The following is an 18,759-nucleotide window of genomic DNA, read 5'->3' on the forward strand; positions in this document are numbered from 1 at the left end:
ACGGACTTTGTTAATATTTTTCTTAATCTCAAGACCTGAAAGAATTTCCATGTACACTTCTTCTAAGTCACCATTGAGGAAGGATCTTATATAATTTTTATAGTCTTGCATATTGTGTGTGTGTGTGGTGTGTGTTTGAAGTTTGTTCTCAAAAAGGTCTTTCAACCATTTTTTTTTTTCTAATTCTAGAATTTGGGCTTTTGTTGTAATGATTTTCATTGCTTTGTAATGGGCTAGGCCTGAATCATTTATGGGTCAATCAGGGTCCAACGATGCTGTTTTTGTTGGTTAAGAGTTTTGATCTAAGTAACTATTGAGATTGTGTTGGTGTATTATGTTAATTTTATCATATGGAAGAAATGGACTGAATTTGTAATGCTTTGTCACTAAGTACTGCCGCATTTACATCGTTAAGCCCCTCAAATACCTTTAAGGTTTCATTCTTGTTGCTTCTTGGTCAGGTGTATTTGGGATTTCATGGTATCCTCTGGTGCTTTTTACTATGTTGATTTACATCTGATCAGGATCCTTGAACTTCTTATGAGGAATTGCCTGGTTTAATTGATGCTCCTTTTCACCTTTTGTTTTCAGTGCTCCTCTTGCTCGAATCAATGCACTGGTTTATACAACTTGCTTTGGCAATGCTTCAAGGTAATTATGATATAAAATATCATGAGATATACACATCCTGGTGTGAATTCTGATATTTGCTTTACCCTTTTTCCTCCACACTATCTTATTTGACATGATTAATCCTTTCCTTGGCTCCTCCAGCTCAGCAGATGTTGCTTTAGCATATACAAAGCTTATCCAACATTTAGCAGTATTTAAAGGACACAGAGGTTAGATTAAATTCTTGAATGCTTCTTAATTAGCTTTGCATCTCTTCTAAGTGTTGGATTGTTCCAAGAACTTGTTTATTACTTGGAGTTTTAGGGGCCCATTTGGCACATTCATAACTTCTACTGAAGTCCTGTCAGCATGGTCTAATCATAGAAAACATTTCGTAAAGAGATTTTCTAGTGTGTGGTCACTAAATTTTGAGAACTTATGTCTCTGGTGATAATAGTTGCTAAAGTTCTTAATCTTTGACTTGACAATAGCACTTCTGGAATTTTATTTCTTAATTTCTTTTTTCTGTTTGTATGGCGATACTCCTATTTGCTCATTAAATGTTGTAAAATACAAGGAATTCAAATTGACCAGCATCATAGGGCGTCCAAACTTACCAACATGACATGAATAAGTAAGGTACAAAATCACACATTCTAAACATAATGCATTCAGATTTTGCTAAAATTACAAACTTTTAGAGAGATACTGGAATTCATCAAATACTTGAGCACAAATCAATATCTACCCTAATTTGACTAGCAATGCAATCATGCAAAGCTCCCTTCTTAGTGTGGTCTTCAGTTACATCTACCCACTAGTGTTATATCACATTCAATTCTTGATCAGGTACATGCTTCATCATCATTGTACATTTGAAACTCTTCTTCAGAAAGTGCATGTTGCCTAATAAAGTTGTCCATGATCATGCATGCGATTATTCTGTCCACTTGTTTTCCGTATGGATAATTAGGCAGTTGACATAAAACTAAACATCTTGCCTTTTGACCACTTGGAGCATGTTCAATAACAGGGGCCAGATTAAACAAATCGGGGTTCCCCAACTTGATTAACAAAATGAAAATCTGGAAGGCAGTACCTTTCTTCCTATATGGTGCTAAATCTCCTTTATTTTAGGAGAAAGTTGCCTGCATGTTTTGGCTGCAATGTTCTTTCCATCCAATATAAGATATTTGCTTATCTATTGGAAGAATGGCCGGAATGTGTGTCCCATTGCACCTTTACAATCCTAATGATCCAATTAGTTCTTTTGGCATAAAACAATAAAATATTATTGAAAATTCACCTCTGTCCCATCAATTGCACCATTACAATGCTAATCATCAAACATGATTAGAAAACCATATTTATTAACAAATTCACCTCTGATTTTAAAGTATGACTGGTACTTAGGATTTCCAGAATATAATGACAAATTCTTCATATGAAGAGGGCCTGAAGATGGTTTCGCTTGAGTGCTGGAATTGTTCTTGAATCAATATTTTATTTTATTTTTTTGCCTACATTATGTCCAGGTACTGTAAAAGTAGCTGCTTGTTCACTGCTACTTATTGACTACCATTCTAATTGTTGTTATTTTTCAATGTTCTATTAAGGCTCCTCAGTATGTGTTTCTTCATTTGGCATTGTGAACTGTATCCCTGATGAACTTTCTCCCATTGTATGTCAACTTCCTACATGGCTCCTTGAATATGAAGTTATTTAAGTTTCAGGAGACTGAAAACTGTGGAAAAGAATGATTTATTCTCAAAAATTAAATCAAGGTACAGGTCTACTCTCACATATATACAGCTGCTGCTACAAAACGAAAAAAGAAACTACCATATAAATCACTACAAATCAGGGATATCAATCAATACGGTTGACTATACATGGGATTCTATATTTACATAGTTACCTAAACAAAAAAATCCTATAATTGTGTGACTTTCTAACCCTTGCCCTCAAGTTGGTGAATAGATATTTTCCATTCCCAGCTTGCTTGCGATTGGTTGGAATACAGTACTTGCTAGCCCCTTCATTAAAATATCTGCTAGTTGACCCCCTGTAGGCACGTAAGGTGTGCAGACCAAGCCACTGTCCAGTTTTTCTTTGATAAAATGTCTATCAACCTCAATATGCTTTATTTGATCATGTTGCACTAGATTATGAGAGACGCTAATAGCTGATTTGTTGTCACAATAAAGCCTCATTGGTCAGTCCCATCTAACCTTGAAATCATCAAGAATAATCTTCAGCCATAACAACTCACATACACCATGTGCCATTGCTCTGAATTCAGGCTCAATACTAGACCTTGCAACCACAATTTGCTTCTTGCTCCTCCAAGTGACCAAGTTTCCACCAATGAAAGTGCAATATCTCGATGTTGACCTCGTTTTTACCATCGAGCCTGCATAGTCTGCATCCGTGTAGGCTTCAAAGGTTAATTCGGTTCCCTTTTTGAAGAGAATACCCTTTCTTAGAGAAGATTTTAGATAATGAAGGATCCTATGAACAACTTGTAGATGAGTCTCCTTCGGGCTATGCATGAATTGGCTTATGACTCCCACTCCGTAAGCAATATTTGGCCTTGTATGGGAGAGATAAATGAGCCTTCCAACGAATCTTTGGTACATCCCCTTGTCCACAACCACATCTTCACTTGCTTCTATAGTTTGATGATTCTGTTCAATAGGCGTTTCAATAGGTTTACAAGCGAGTTTCCCTATCTCTTTCAACAAATCCAACACATATTTGTGTTGGGAGATAAATATTCCTTGCTTGGAGTAAGCCACTTCAATTCCGAGCAAGTACTTTAGCTTGCCAGGGTCTTTGATCTCAAATTCCTTTGCTAATTGACATCCTAGAGCTACTCTTTCCTTTAAGTCATTCCCAGTCACAATTATGTCATCCACATAGACTAGCAAAGCCGTGACTCCCCCTGACTTCAAGTGTTTAATAAAGAGATTGTGATCACCCTGACTTTGCTTGTACCCCATTTCCGTATAGCTTTAGTGAATCCGTCGAACCAAGCCCTTGGGGATTGTTTAAGTCTGTAAAGGACCTTTTTCAATTTACACACCCTTTTGTCTCCTCAACTCACCTCCAAAACCAGGTGGGATTTCCATGTAAATTTCCTCTTGAAGATCATCATGTAAGAATGCATTCTTCACATCATATTGCTGCAACTCCCAATCATAATCGATCAAGCTAATTGTAAATCAGGGTATTAGCAATTAGAGACAAGAGAATCCTTATTATATTCATTTTTGCTACCGGTGCAAAGGTCTCCTGATAATCCACCCCATATGTTTGAGTGTAGCCTTTTGCAACTAACTGAGCCTTATACCTCTTAAGTGATCCATCTACCTTATACTTTACCTTAAAGATCCATTTACATCCCACAAGGCTCTTTTCTTGAGGCTGGTTGACCAGTTTCCAAGTTTTGTTTTTCTGAAGTGCCTTCATTTTCATCTGCAAAGCTTGTTTCCATTCCTCACTGTTTAGAGCTTTGGATAGTGTTATAAATGGATATAGTGTTTAAGGTCATGAAGAAGCTTTTATGAGAAGGTGACAGGTTCTTGTATGAGACAAAATGTGACAGTGGGTAGAGTGGATGCTTGGTGCATTCTCTAGTACCTTTCCTAATGGCAATGGGCAGATCATGGTCAGGACTATCAAGAGGTGCAAGTGAATTTTCAGAAGTAGGTTCAGAAATGGGTGTTACCTCATTTTTTGAGGTTGGTTCGGACTCTTAGGCTTGCAAGAGGTCAGGAATGCGTGCTTTCCTCCTTGAGTACACCTGCAAAGGCCGCGTGGGACTAAGGATTTCATTTACTTTAGTCGAAGACTCTGAATTTTGACTCGGAAGTTGAGACTCAAGTTTTTGGATCGGGACAACATGTGGATTTGAAGACTCAGACTCTTGACTTAGACCGGATTAGGAGTCGAGTTGAACAGATGGGGAAGAAGAAAGCTCCAACAAAAGCAAATCTCAATCCTTATCTTCCATCAATGATGTCTCCCCTTGAAGATAAGGAGTGGGGAAATACAGTTCATTCTCGGAATAGGTGACATCGACAGACACATAAAGTTTCCTCGTAGGAGGATGATAACATTTGTAACATTTCTGAGCAGAGGAATATCCCACAAAGACACACTGAATAGCTCTTAGATCAAGTTTTCCTTGGTTTTGAGCATGAACATGGACAAATGAGACACAACCAAAGATTCGAGGAACAAGGTTATTGGAGGTATTGAAGTTCGGGTGGAAATTAGAAAAGACTTCCATTGGACTTTTGAACCCCAACACACGGTAATCGGTTTATAAAGTGGGTAGCCATGAGGACAACCTCTCTTCAGTACATCTTTGGCACATTGTTTTGAAACAAAAAGCTTGGGTTAAGGATAGCAAATGACCATTCTTCCGTTCAATGACCCCATTTTGTTGTGGAGTGCTTACACAGGAAGATTTATGAATGATTCCCTTTTTTTGAAAGTAAGGGGATAAGACTTGATTAAAGTAATCACAGGCATTATCAGACCTGAATCTTTTTATTGCCACACCAAATTGATTTTTTTCTATGCTATGAAAAATTGGGAACACAATACTAACATCAAATTTTTGTTTCATAAGATAGAGCCAAGTAACATGAGTGCAATCGTCAATAAAAGAAACAAACCAACGAGCACCAGAAACATTGGGAACAGTAGAGGGACCCCAAATGTCACTATGAATCAACGAGAAAGGAACAAATGTTCTATTATTACTGATCGGGAAAGGTACACGACAGTGTTTGGAAAATTCACAAATATCACAATGAAGACTTTGTAGATTGGGTGGGGTCTTGTTGAGAGTAAGGGTGTTTTTTGTGACTTCTCTTTTGAGACCTTTCTTTTATGTGCCCCTTGTATATGCCTTGTGTACTTTGGTGTACTTGTTTCTTTTATTAATTTACACAGCCGTAAACAAGATTTTGACGAAGCTGTATTCTTCTTATAGCCCAGCATTATTGAAGGTTGTTTAGACTAAATCACTAACCTGTTTGTATGTTCCTGAAGGTAGGTGTTCCAACATGATGTTGGCCTGATTTCATTTTTAGGTTTTATTCAAATATGAATTCCTACCATTGATGTCTGTTAAATGGTGTTCAGTTTCAAGTCCTTTGCACTCAATATTGTTATCTTCCATGCACTCATTTACCTTTATATGCAAATAGTCCTCTGGCTAACTTATTTTGCTTGATTTTTCTATTTTTATTTTTCCACTCAAATATTCTTGTGAAGTTACAAAACTACATTATTTCTTGGAAGTTGACTTATATATATATATATTTATATATTTTTTATGATACATGTAAGAACTCTCTCTCTCTCTCTCTCCTTCTCTCTTTCTCATGCATGCATGCTCACAAGTACTCATCTTTCCTATGCCTCATAACAACCCCACCCATTTCTGCACAGAGGCCTTTGCTGCTCTTAAGCTAGTGGAGGAGAAGTTTTGTTCCATCTCAAAGTCACAAATCCTGTTACTAAAGCTGCAGCTGCTCCATGAGCGTGCTTTACACCTGTAAGGTTATGAAATTCAATTTGCATGGCTGTTTAGATAGCACAGTATATGGACCCCACTTTGTTGCAACTGCATTAACTCTGTTGATTTTATGTTGAGTATCATGCAGGGGACATCTGAAACTAGCCCAACAAGTATGTGATGAACTCGGAGTTTTGGCATCCTCTGTAACCGGTGTGGATATGGAACTGAAGACAGAAGCAAGCCTTCGCCATGCTCGTACATTGCTTGCAGCGAATCAGTTTGGCCAGGTTCAATATTTTCCATTTTACAAAACTTCTTAGCATATAGCTAGTTTATTCCATATGCTAAATTTACCACATAGCTTTCTATCTAGCAACTTCTTAAATTAAAATGTGGCACCTTTAATGTGATCTCGTTGTATTCTATCAAAGGGGCTGTTGAAAGAGAGAGAGAGAAAACCTTAATTCTCATTCATATTGTTAACTTCTTACAATAGGGAAATATATATACAAGACTAGGTTGACCTAACTACCATATATGTGACCTATATTAAGAAAGGAAAGAAACTTGTACACCATATACATTATATTCAACACTCCCCCTCAAGCTGGAGCATCGGTGGAAAAACGAGGGACCATCTTTTGGAACTTTGAGAGACTAGGATGACCCAGACGACTGTGAATGAGAAGAGGAACATCGGTGGAAATGCAAGCTGTAGGAGATGGAGGTGATGTGAGGTGATAGAGGCCTTGAGGCTCACGCCCTATGCCAATCGTCTTCCCCGTACTCCGGTCCTGCAAGATCATAGATTTATCAGAAAAAGTGATAGAACAGTTAAGAGTGTGAGTTATTTTGCTGATGGAAATAAAATTAAAAGGACACTCAAGGGCATAAAGGACAGAATGGAGAGGTAGGGAAGGGAGAGGATGAGCCAAACCAATATCTTTAGCCATAGTTTGGGAACCATTAGCTAAAGTAACAGTAGGTAAGGCAGAGGTAGTAGTAATAGAGGAGAAAAGTTGTTTATTACCAGAGATATGATTAGATGCTCCAAAATCTAGAATCCACGGGCCAAGAGAAGGGGACTGAGTAAAGCAGACTGAGACATTACCGGTTTGGGCAACAGAAGCAACAGAAGCTGATGTGGCTACCTGATATCGGAGATAGGCATCATAATCACTACCAGTAAGGGTGATACTTTGAGATGTGGAGCTCGCAGCGGAGTCAGGTCGAGATAGCAAAGGATTAGATGACTGAGCAATGTGGGCAGTGCGAGGAGGCCGTCCATGTAACTGATAGCAACGATCTTGAGTGTGACCAAGCTTATTACAATAGGTGCACTGAGGATGTTGTCCTTGACTCCGATTGCCACTACGTCCTCCTCGAGAGTTAGTCTGAGAGGCTAACACAGAGGAATCTGAAGGACCATTAGTTGACAAGGTTTGAGTAGAGGAGAGGCGTAAGAGACGAGCGAACACATTATCCAAAGATGGTACTGATGGACTAGCAAGAATCTGATCTCGGATAGACTCAAGATCTGGACGGAGGCCAATGAGAGTTAACACCATAAAGAACTTGTCAGTCTGTATTTGTTGAGCTTCAACACCATTAGTGAAGGGCATCAAAGTTAAGAACTCCTCCTTAAGAGACGCAATCTGGCCAATATAAGTAGACAGATCCATGTCCTGCTGTCTCACATGAACAATATTAGAAACCACCTTATAAAATCGTTGAATATCATTCGTGTATAATCCTTTAGCCTGAGTCCAAAATTTAAAGTAGGTTTTGTAGGCACGAAGATGATGGAAAATTTTGGCATCAATAGATTGCCATAATACGCTGCATAATTGTGCATCGATCTTCTTTCATTGCACTTTGTCAACATCAGGTATAACATCCTCAGGTGTAACAAGATGATCCTTATAACCTTATCCTATAAACCAGAGTTCCACGGATGCTAACCAGGAGAGATAATTCTCACTACCAATCAATTTTTCCGATGTGATAGTAGGAGATCCAGAGATGATGGATGTAAAAATGGGATTTTTAGTCGCCATATCCACTTCACCTGATATTGAATCACGTTTGGATCGAAGGGAGCCCTAAAGGGAGGTCGGATCACTGCTGTGGAAGAAGAACTTGGTATGTCGGGACCCAAACAAAGGAGAGAAGTGACTGGGGATGAAGAAGAGGCCTTCCCAAGGCACATACAGGTCTCGGCCAAGGAAGGGAGCTGCCGTCGGAGGCCGGAGGAGGCGGAAAGAAGACCTTCGGAGGTTGAAATGCCAAAAAAATGGAGAAGCAGGGTTCGGAGAGGATTGACGGAGTCTTAAAGGTGCAAGACGGCGTCGGACGAGCCTGCTGGAAGAAGCTCGGCACCGGAAAGTGGGCCACGTGCCGGGACGTGGGATTCAGGCCGTCGGAGAAAAACGGCGCGTGGGTGGGTTTTTGGCTTCAGTGCTTTGAGAAAAGTTGCAGATCTCCTCTTTGCGCTCTTGATGATGTGGTCGGTGTCGGAAAAATGTCGTCGGGAAAAAAGTCGCCGGAAATATCGCAGGAAAAATGTTGAAGGTGATGAGGGTTTTCTGACCACGATATGGTTGATCGGAAAACTTTGGGAAATGGAAAAGGTAACCGGAATGAAACACGGTCACTAGACGGATTCCTGGAATTAATTACACAGGTAAACTAGAAAGAATAAAATTTTCTCCCTTGGCTTTGATACCATGTTGAAAGAGAGAGAGAGAAAACCTTAATTCTCATTCATGGGAAATATATATACAAGACTAGGTTGACCTAACTACCATATATGTGACCTATATTAAGAAAGGAAAGAAACTTGTACACTATATACATTATATTCAATAGGGGCAATAGTGTTTACCTACACACTCTGATTAGTGTCAAAGGTGATTACAGTTATTCTATTTTGCTTGTTCAACTTGTGAAATAGTGGATTACTATTGGTTTGAATGGAACCTTTGTGATCATAAAAGGGGAGGTAGGGTGAATATTACCCATGTAAAAGGAAAAAGAGTTGGAAAGACAATGTTAGCATCACCATGTCAAGATCCTTTGCTTTGGCCATCAAGATACACAGTATTTTATGTTACTTTACTGGGAATCAAAGTCTTCAAGAAAGATGTAGAGGCTACTCAGAACACTGATTTAGCAACATTGGCTGCTACTTAGCAGCAGATACCTACAAAGCTTAGTTCTTGTAATCTTTTCCTCTCTTCGATTCTTTGTATGATGGCATTACTCTGAATCTTGTGCTGTTAGATTGAGCAAAGGAATGGAATATCATTTTTACTTGAAGGGGGATAGGAAGAACTCCCTTGATGTCCTCCATGAGCAGGTATCCATATACTGTGAGAATGTACATCGTGTGGCCATTTGAGATGCTTGGACATCTATCCAAGAGGTAGGATGCCATGCTAAGTTTCAATTTCATCCCAATGTGAATAAATTGGTGATACTTTGTAGAGCATGGAGATGGAAATGCTAGATGCATGGGGTCATATGGATGGAGTCATTTGATATATGAAATTGTGGCAATGGCCATGTGGTGGTGCATTATAGGTGGTTAAGTGAGAAAATCCACTCTACTGTGTTGTAGCATATGCAACAAGTGGAGAGCACAAAATTGGGTATCAACACTAGGTCCTGTGTTGATTCACACATTATAATTCCTTGATACACCATATGTGATCTTTGAACTCAACTTTGTGTTGGACTTTGGCTCCATGGACTGGTATGTGAAATCAAAGTTGGTCTTGTTATCCCATCACACTGGTTGGTATGAATATTGTAACTACATAAAGTAGGTTGTAATTTCATTGGGCAAGAGTTAGAAAGACAAAGCTGAGTTTGCTATTGTATTAGCCTGGTTAGTCTGAATACAGTAACTACATAAAGGTAGGTTTGGTGGAGGGTTGAGTCTGAGTCAAGTTGAATCCCGCATTACTGCAGAGATTTAAAGATTAAATGGGCAAGTATGGCATAAGGTCTCCTTTTCTTCTCCAACTTGCACATTAGAGGTGGGTGATTTAGAAGTCTGAAGATTTGCACAATCAATTCAGGTTTTTGGAATTAGCTCACTGGCTGTTGCAACTACATTTTTTAATGCCATCTCCTTTTCATATCCATAGTCATGACATGCCCTTTTCCTTTTTCTATTTCATCATCTTATTCATTTTCTTGGGTTCATTAAACATTGTACCAAACCCTAGAATTTCATGGTAGTTTGTTTTCATTATTGGCAAATTATTGTTTAGCTTGGTAAACTAAATCTTGTTGTCTGGCACGGGTTTCTAACTATGATGCATCACTGAAGTGATTAATTGTAATAAGGTAGTAAATCCTTGTTTATGTTGCCTAATTTTTCTTTATGATGTGGCACTTAATGTTCTCTGCAGGCAGCAGCTGTTGCACACTCCCTCTTCTGCATGTGTTACAAATTCAATCTGCAAGTTGAAAATGCCACTGTTCTTCTCTTGCTTGCAGAGATCCACAAGGTATGACTGTGTAATTGATTCACAATAAATATGACTACATAGTCAAATTGCAATTGGTATGACTGCATAAAATGTTGTTATATCCTTTCAGAATAGATTCAAGGGTAGATATGGAGATTCAGCTTGATTAAGTTTTTTTTCCAATCTAAAAAAAGCTTGATTAAGTTTAAGCTAGCTGTCTTCTGGACCATAGGAAGTGAATCAATGGCACAGCTATGACTTTGCACATGGAGGGTAACATACTGATTGTCAATGGAATTCACCTGCGGAATTTTTCTGCAATACTAGTTTGATCAATTTTCAAGAAATTGAAACCACACATGGAAATATGTTTGTATTGGTAAAATTAGTTGAAATGGGTAGATGGATCCAATTGGAAATATAATAAAAGAGTTGAGAGGAGAATGGACAAAAAGTTACTAGAATCAAGGCTACTCTTTATCTCATTTCATTTGTGTTTTGCACCCAATTGCCGTTAGCTTATAGAATTTCTGTTTTACTGGACATTCTGGTCCAAAGGTTTTCCTCAAGGTTGGGCATAGATGTTGTACATGTCCTGGCTTGCCTAAAAAGTTATGAAGTTCCTACTAGGCACCTGTTAGTGAAAATATATGGAAGTTGCTCAACCATCATTTAGCTTCTCCTAAATGAAGTGTATATCCACTTTAAATTGCATTTATAATAATGTTGGAGAGCAACTTTAATAGCCTCCCTTATATTTGATATGCCTACAATCAAATAAGGTTGGTTGGAGTTTCAATCTTTAAAGGTTTAAGAAGAAGAATTAGAAGAAAATTATAGTAGCAGAGAAAAAAAAAATTATTAGAAAAGAAAGATAGGAAACCTTAGAGTCTCATTAAGATCTTCTAGGATTCTCACCTAGGAAAAAAAAAAATGTAGTCTCATTGTTGAAAATTGCAAGGTATGTAAAAGAAACAAAAACCTTAATATTATTGATTATCAATCATTAATCCCATTTACATTTGTTAACATTATTGTAGGCTTGAGAAAGCCTTAAAAATTGAATAAAACCATGAAAATAGAAACCTAGCTTATGCAATAACCTATTAGGACTCCTATTTCTTTTCTACAACTATTAAATTTGCTAAATTTTTTTAAAGAATATAGAGAACTTACTTTATAAAAACTTCTTATAATAAGAGTTTATAATAAAGAGGACTTCTAGATTCTAAAGACTCAAATAAAACCTTAAAAAAAAAAACCTGATTTAGAAAATATGAAGTTTAGAAACTTCTTTTAAGGCGAATTATAAAATTTCTGAAATTCTAAATAAACCTCAAATTCCAACTATTAAACTAATTATGACTAGAGAATCTAAAAAATTATAAATTACTTAAATACCCTTGATAAATTAATTTAAGATATATTTGTTTCATTTCATTTCTATCTTAAAGAGATATTGAAAATTTATCCACATCAATTTCCTTGAACTTGGAAAAAAACTCGACCTTGTGTTTTAATGACTTTCTAGTCAATTGAAACCCCAAGCAATGTCTTGCGCCCATTCTTTCTTCGTCAACATATACGAACAAATTGATAATGGATAATGTAGGACTCTTCATTAGAACCTTGTAAAATTTGTTACATGATGCAACTACCAACTGAAATCTTCTAGTGTTCTTCAAGTTCATTTTTTACTAGGATAATATAGGATTCAAAATCTCTCAGAATGAAACACGTGTTGGAACTTGACAATTAATCTCTCCATAACATGACAATCAAGCCTTCCATCAAATAAAGATATTATAGATGTAGTCTTTCCAATATTCTTGATCATATAAGTGTAAAATTATTGAATTTTCAAATCAACTGTAACGATATTTTGATTCGAAAATCCAAGCATTGACTTTCCTTGCACTCACATGAGTCTTGAAGAACCATCAATAGACATACAAACAGTGTGTGTATACTATTGTATTTTTTAATATTAACAATTAAAACCCATATTGAGACTTGGGTCAATCTGTTCAGTGCATTGGTTAATCTTTTGATCATAACTAATCCAAAGATCATGATCGACTATTCATGTGACTTACAAAATAGTGCCATGGTCTTCCAAGTACAATATGAGTAGCTTTCATTGGCAAAACATAACACCATATTGATGACTTAAAATTATTACTAAAATTAAACATTACTAGATATAGAGAAGTCATCAAAATGGAGTTGTCATCTACCCTATGCTATTTGATAGGGATTTGGATGCTTTTCCATCTTTAGATTAAGTCCCCAGACAAGTTCTCATGAAGCTATATTTGAGCTATTTTCTCCATGAATAATTAAAGTGCATAGTCTTTCTTGGAACAAAACACAAGTGTGGAAGATGTTAATGCATCGCCGATCCCCTTTCTCTTTTGCTATTGGAGCAACCAAGATATGTCACATTATAAGATTGTGACCTTAAATTAAAACATTACAATAATCACATTCTTCTCCAAGTTGCTCCTCCAAGGAGGGGAGATAATTTATTTTTAATTTTTATTAGTCATCTATTAGAATAAAATTTGCATTCGAATTCCCTGAAGGAATCAGTTGAAGATTCAATGTCTCTTTCATGTCTGAGTCCTGTTTGAAGAGATCTGCTACATGTTTTTCCTTTGTTTCTTCTATTCAAATGCTATAATTGTAGTTTTTTCTCTTTTTTTCGGTCTTCAGAAATCAGGCAATGCTGTTTTAGGCCTTCCATATGCATTGGCTAGCCTTTCATTTTGCCAGTCATTTAACTTGGATCTTCTCAAAGCATCAGCCACTCTCACACTAGCTGAGTTGTGGCTCTCACTTGGATCAAACCATGCAGAAAGGGCTTCAATCCTTGTACAGGGGGCTCTTCCGATGATTCTTGGTCATGGAGGTTTGGAGCTTCGCTCTCGGGCCTATATTGCTGAAGCAAAATGCTATTTATCAAATCCTAGTTTCTCAGGTACTTGATATTTTCTGATGGTATTGATAAGATGTTTTTTAAGTGCAAGTGAACTTTCTTTCTCTTCTTTTGGTATTAGTTTTGTTATTACAATGTTAACAAATTTTATTTTTGGTGCATTAGGTTTTGATTTCAGTTCTTAGGGGAGGTCCATTTACTACTGATATTGATTTTTGTGCAATTAAGCTTATTTTTGCTTTGACCTTATCAGACTTTCTTTCAGTTCCTTAATTAATTAGGATTGCACAACATCTGGAATTTTAGTAAAATATCACAAGTGAATGCTAAGCAGGGGTGGTAGGGCAGAGAGCCACACTACAAAAGCGAAGCGGGCCCGTACCTCTATCTATAAAGCTCTATTGGTTAAGTTTGAAAGTGATTATGAGCTAATATAGGTTATAGAAGTTTAGCAAGGTCACATCCAGAGGTGTATATGTCTCATGCAGGGGTGGCCGTCTGGGGTTTGAGTGTGCTGAGGGTTTGTATATCAATATATAAATATTGTATTTTGATACATATAGAAGAAGATTAAGAGATTTGGTCTTTGCCAATAAACTCACACCCCTTACCATTTCTTTATGACTTGAGCCAAGCCTCATATTTTGTATAGAATTATTAATGTGGGATATAAACACATTAACTAGGTCCGGCCCAGAGCTTGCAAATAGTGCTTAGATTGGACTTGATTGTATGACTGAAGCCCCTAGGTTGCACCTCATAAGTTGGCTTACTTTTTAGAGTGGCATGCAGCATGGTTACCCATAGTCTGATGGACAACTCAATCAACTTGCTGCACTGATGACCTTTGTATCCCTTGTTAGGATAGCTACTAGTTAGTATCCAGTCCTTACATCTGGTGCAAAAATGGATGGGAGTTTAACTTCCCTTTTGCAATATGTCTACCACCTTCAATGTGTTTTCCTAGTCATGTTAAATTGTGCTAGGAGTAGGAGATTGTTATCAAAGTAGTCTCTCCCTTTCATTTTGAGAAGTAACACCCATCTCCCTGATAAGAATTCTTAACCAAAGGAATTTGCACGCCTATTTTCTAGTGCTTTGAATTCAACTTCAGCACTGGACCTAACAGAAACCAAATGTTGTGACTCTTCATTGCCACTAGATTCCCTCCAACAAGAGTAAAATTCTCCAAGGTAGATCTAGTTTGCAATTAAAAATGATTCAATGATTATTCATCTATGCTTAATTAACATGAGAGTTTTTCCTCCAGATGACTGTAAACAATCTCTAAGTGCTTTGTCCTTGGACAGTGCATGAATTGACTCACTATACTAACAGGATTACCTATCTGGATGAATAGTAACTTGACCCATATGTCTAACAACATCAATTGAAAAGGGCTTTCATCATCTTAAACCAATGAGTTATTGGAGTACCAGAGGTTCACATCCCAAAATTTGTCTTTATACGTTTTTTCCTCTGATGTAAATACATCTTGCCTCTACCTAGCAACTTTATTCCGTTTAAGGGAATGTTTTAGGTCCTCAATGTGCTTGATCCCAATCTCTGGCTAAGTAATTCTTCAGTGCCTTCATTTATTATGCACCCTTGCCTAGTATCATGAAATCATTTTGATAAATATGAAAACTTTAGTATGTCCTTGTTAGGCATCTGATGGGGTATGTTGAATTGTCTTTGTAGCCTTGTGTTCCTTCAGCCAACCATTGGCTAAATAAATCACATGGAACTCTTAAACTTTGTTTTAAATTGTATAGACTTTTTCTTTATACCTTTAGCAGGGGAAAATTTAAGCCATAACGACAATCTATAGAGACCTTTTCCTTGTGCAACCATGTAGAAAAACATTTTTGGCAATTGGCAAGGGTCTTTGAGGAATACTGGAAATAGAAAGTAATACTCTGATAGGATAAAACTATGGAAATCATGTTGCAACTATAGTTCTGCATGAATCAAGGATTAAATCCCCAAAATTAGATATCTTTACAAGATGTGATAAAACAATCTTTACAATATTTCCTAAAGCAATACCTATCAACAGAGATTTCCTAAAGCAATAAAAGGTTGTGGTAAGATCCAGCAAGATTCAGTACTTCATTGTCACCCTATGATATGATACTCTGTTTTTGCTACTCTAACAAAACAATAATGGAAACACACAATGGACAGCTTGAAGTGATAAATGTGCACAATGTTAGAGATGGGATATTTGGAACATAATCAAACTTCATCAATGACAACTGTTGGTGGAGCAAATTCATGAGGTTCAGATAATTCACTTGTTATGGTTTGGTAGCCATCCATCTTTAAGTCGTTGGCTTTAGCTCATTATTTGTCTACTGCTATAAGTGATTTTATTCACACACACCTGTGAATTCACAGTTCACATTGGACTTGATGATTCATGGGAGTTGAGTGTCACATAGGTTGGTGGCCCTTGGAATGGCTTTTGCCATTGTGTCTCAGAAACACCATTGAACCTGGCTGGTTTTGGTGTATCATTTGCAATTTTACAATGTATATGAAACTAAAGTCTTGTGCACTTTTTATTTTTTAATTTAAACCTAAAGCTAAATCTATGACTTGAATAGTTTTTTGTTTCATGAAATTGTTGTTTGAATAGCACAGGATACATGGACATCTTAAAAGAGGATTTCGGTTTGATATTCAAATAAGTGATGGTGACAATCAGCTAACCAGTGCTGTGATTCTGTATTTTCTCCTTTATTGAAGCTTCTAATCTATTGTCTCTCTGCCTGTTGAATATTGATGCCAGTTTTTGAAAATTCTGAGGTTGTGCTGGATCCTTTAAGGCAAGCTACTGAAGAGCTTGAAATTTTGGAGGTCAGTTAATAACTGAGTTTGAGAGTAAGAATGCTTTCACATTTGTATTAGCTAAAAATATTTTTGTTCATACCCGTTTTGTGTATGTGATTTATGTGATAGCATGTTCATTGCTAGTTTTGAATAGCAATTTGGTTCCAGTACCTGTGGATAACAAGCTCCATAAGTTTACCTCAGCCAATAATCTGATTTGTCCAAATATGCTCCCTTGTTTAGTTTAGCCACAATTTGGAAGTTGGTATGTTGACGTACTTTTTTTCTTGATTCAGCAGTTTGTTCTTCTGAGCTTAAGGTTCATCTTTGTTAACTAATTATGATGATCCATGAAATGTAAGAGAACTTGAGCATTAAGTGATGATTCTATGTATTAGGTTTGGTTCCACATGGAAAAAGAAAAGCAAGAAAATCCATGTCAATGAGTCAGATTGATTAGTCTCGTAGATAAAACAAACATTTGGTTGCTTATAGTAGGTTTTAGAAGGGTTTGCATGCTTTCATTGTTCTGTTACATGATATTTCGCTATCAAAACTATCTGAGGACTAACAGGTATCTCGTGCAGAAAAGGAATACACGTTTAAGAGTTAACCCCTTTGTAATTGTAGTAGGTCTCTGTCAAAAGATAAAACCTTTAAAATACCGTTGTGCCAAGTCCTCTCTCTCTCTCTCTCTCTCTCTCTCTCTCCATCTATATTATCTTCTTATACATATATGTAACTGTATGCATTTTTTCTATGATGGAGAACTTCATTGTAGTCATTAATGGGATGACAATGCTTGTGCTTGTATAGTATCATGAATTGGCGGCTGAGGCTTTCTACTTGATGGCCATGGTATTTGATAAATTGGGGCAGCTAGAAGAAAGGGAAGAAGCTGCTGCTTCATTTATGAAACATATCAAGGCTCTCGAAAATCCTCAGAACGAGCAAGATCCTCTCTTCAATATCCACTGAAGATTGCCAAAGCTGCACACATATATATATGTAAGCAAGCTGTATCTTGAATTACCCATGAATGTCTTTCCTTAAGTATCCAATATGTTTCTCTTGGAAAGACCATGTAAACTACTTGTAAATTATAGGACATTTTATGTCTTAATGTAATCGTTCTTCAATTGTTGTCACTTTTATACTTTAACATTTTTTGTTGATAAATTAATGGATGACATAATATTAAAAATTGAATGGCCAAAGAGATAGAGAAAATGGTTGATTTCCTAGTGACAACTATTTTGTTTAGGTATAAAAATTTTACTCAATTTGTATGATAAGTGACAGCAATTTCAATACCAATGATCGTTTAGAATTAATTGGGCTTAAAACCATTTAGAATGATATGATATAAGTTATTGAAGGTATTTTAGATCCCAATATTGCTAGTCTCCATAAACTCTAGGAATTGGTGGAATCAAATGATATTTTGTGGAATCAAAGTTTATATTCGAGATTTTGAAAGGAAATGTCCTTAATGATTATGCTTACATGGTGTGGTATTAGTTCCTCAACTTTGATAAAGTCAAGAAAAAAGGACTTCCAGTAAAGTAATGGCCTATTTAATTGTGCGATTTAAAAATAGTTTAAGCTAATAATTTTGTTTCATTTATCTTGAGTTAAAGACTTTGTGTACTTTCCTACTACTGAGATTGCTTTTAAAGACATAAGATTGTTGTAGAATAAACTAGAAAAAAAGCAAATAAGTATAGTGAGTTACATAGAATAAACTCAAGATATAGTGGTTTTGAATGCATGATGTTTGTTTCTTCCATTTTCATTTCTTGACTTGGAGTTGAACCAAAAAAATAAAAAATAATGCCCACATACTCACTAGGAAATAGGATGCTGCAAGGAAGGTAAATGGACCAAGCTTTATTAAAAGGGATTATTTGGTTTCTACATCTACATCATTGGAAAGTTTTGATAAGAGCTTTGAGTTTATTATTTTTTATGTAATGTTTATAGAATTTTTATGATTGCTATATATAAATGTTAACAAACTGATTTTTTATTTTTTATTTTTTTATCATTAGATCCCTTTTGGGGAAACCGAAAAGGAAAGGAGGTTTTATTTTTTTATCATTAGATCCCTTTTGGGGAAACCGAAAAGGAAAGGAGGATTCTATTTATGGTGGTTGTGGTTGATTTAAGGTTTGGTTGAATGCTACCATATTAGAGAGCTAGAGTGGTAATATCTAAAACAAATACAAGCAAAGAAAATGTAGGAAGGTTGTGCCTAATTAGTTAAGAAAGGGTTGAGTCTCATTTGAGGAATATAGCTAATTAGTCACTCCATCACATATTGATTTGAACAATTCTGTCCTGAGGTTCAAACTTTTTAG

At 36.5% G+C, this 18,759-nt stretch overlaps 1 protein-coding gene across 4 annotated transcripts in view; it reads left to right on the top strand.

The window, feature by feature from the left end:
• LOC117926649 (anaphase-promoting complex subunit 5) overlaps nt 1-17,647 on the top strand; it is a 58,324-nt gene extending 40,677 nt beyond the window's left edge. For 2 of the 4 annotated variants that reach the window (XM_034845835.1, XM_034845838.1), the window contains 8 exons: nt 592-651; nt 775-842; nt 6,079-6,184; nt 6,294-6,435; nt 10,567-10,665; nt 13,342-13,606; nt 16,359-16,426; nt 17,216-17,647. In XM_034845835.1, the coding sequence (XP_034701726.1) occupies nt 592-651; nt 775-842; nt 6,079-6,184; nt 6,294-6,435; nt 10,567-10,665; nt 13,342-13,606; nt 16,359-16,426; nt 17,216-17,377 (970 nt within the window). In that variant the 3' untranslated portion in view covers nt 17,378-17,647. The other 2 variants (XM_034845836.1, XM_034845837.1) reach the window with 2 other exon arrangements.
• The last annotated feature ends 1,112 nt before the right edge of the window (nt 17,648-18,759 follow it).

Source organism: Vitis riparia, chromosome 12, assembly GCF_004353265.1.
Source record: "Vitis riparia cultivar Riparia Gloire de Montpellier isolate 1030 chromosome 12, EGFV_Vit.rip_1.0, whole genome shotgun sequence".
Lineage (NCBI taxonomy): Eukaryota > Viridiplantae > Streptophyta > Magnoliopsida > Vitales > Vitaceae > Vitis > Vitis riparia.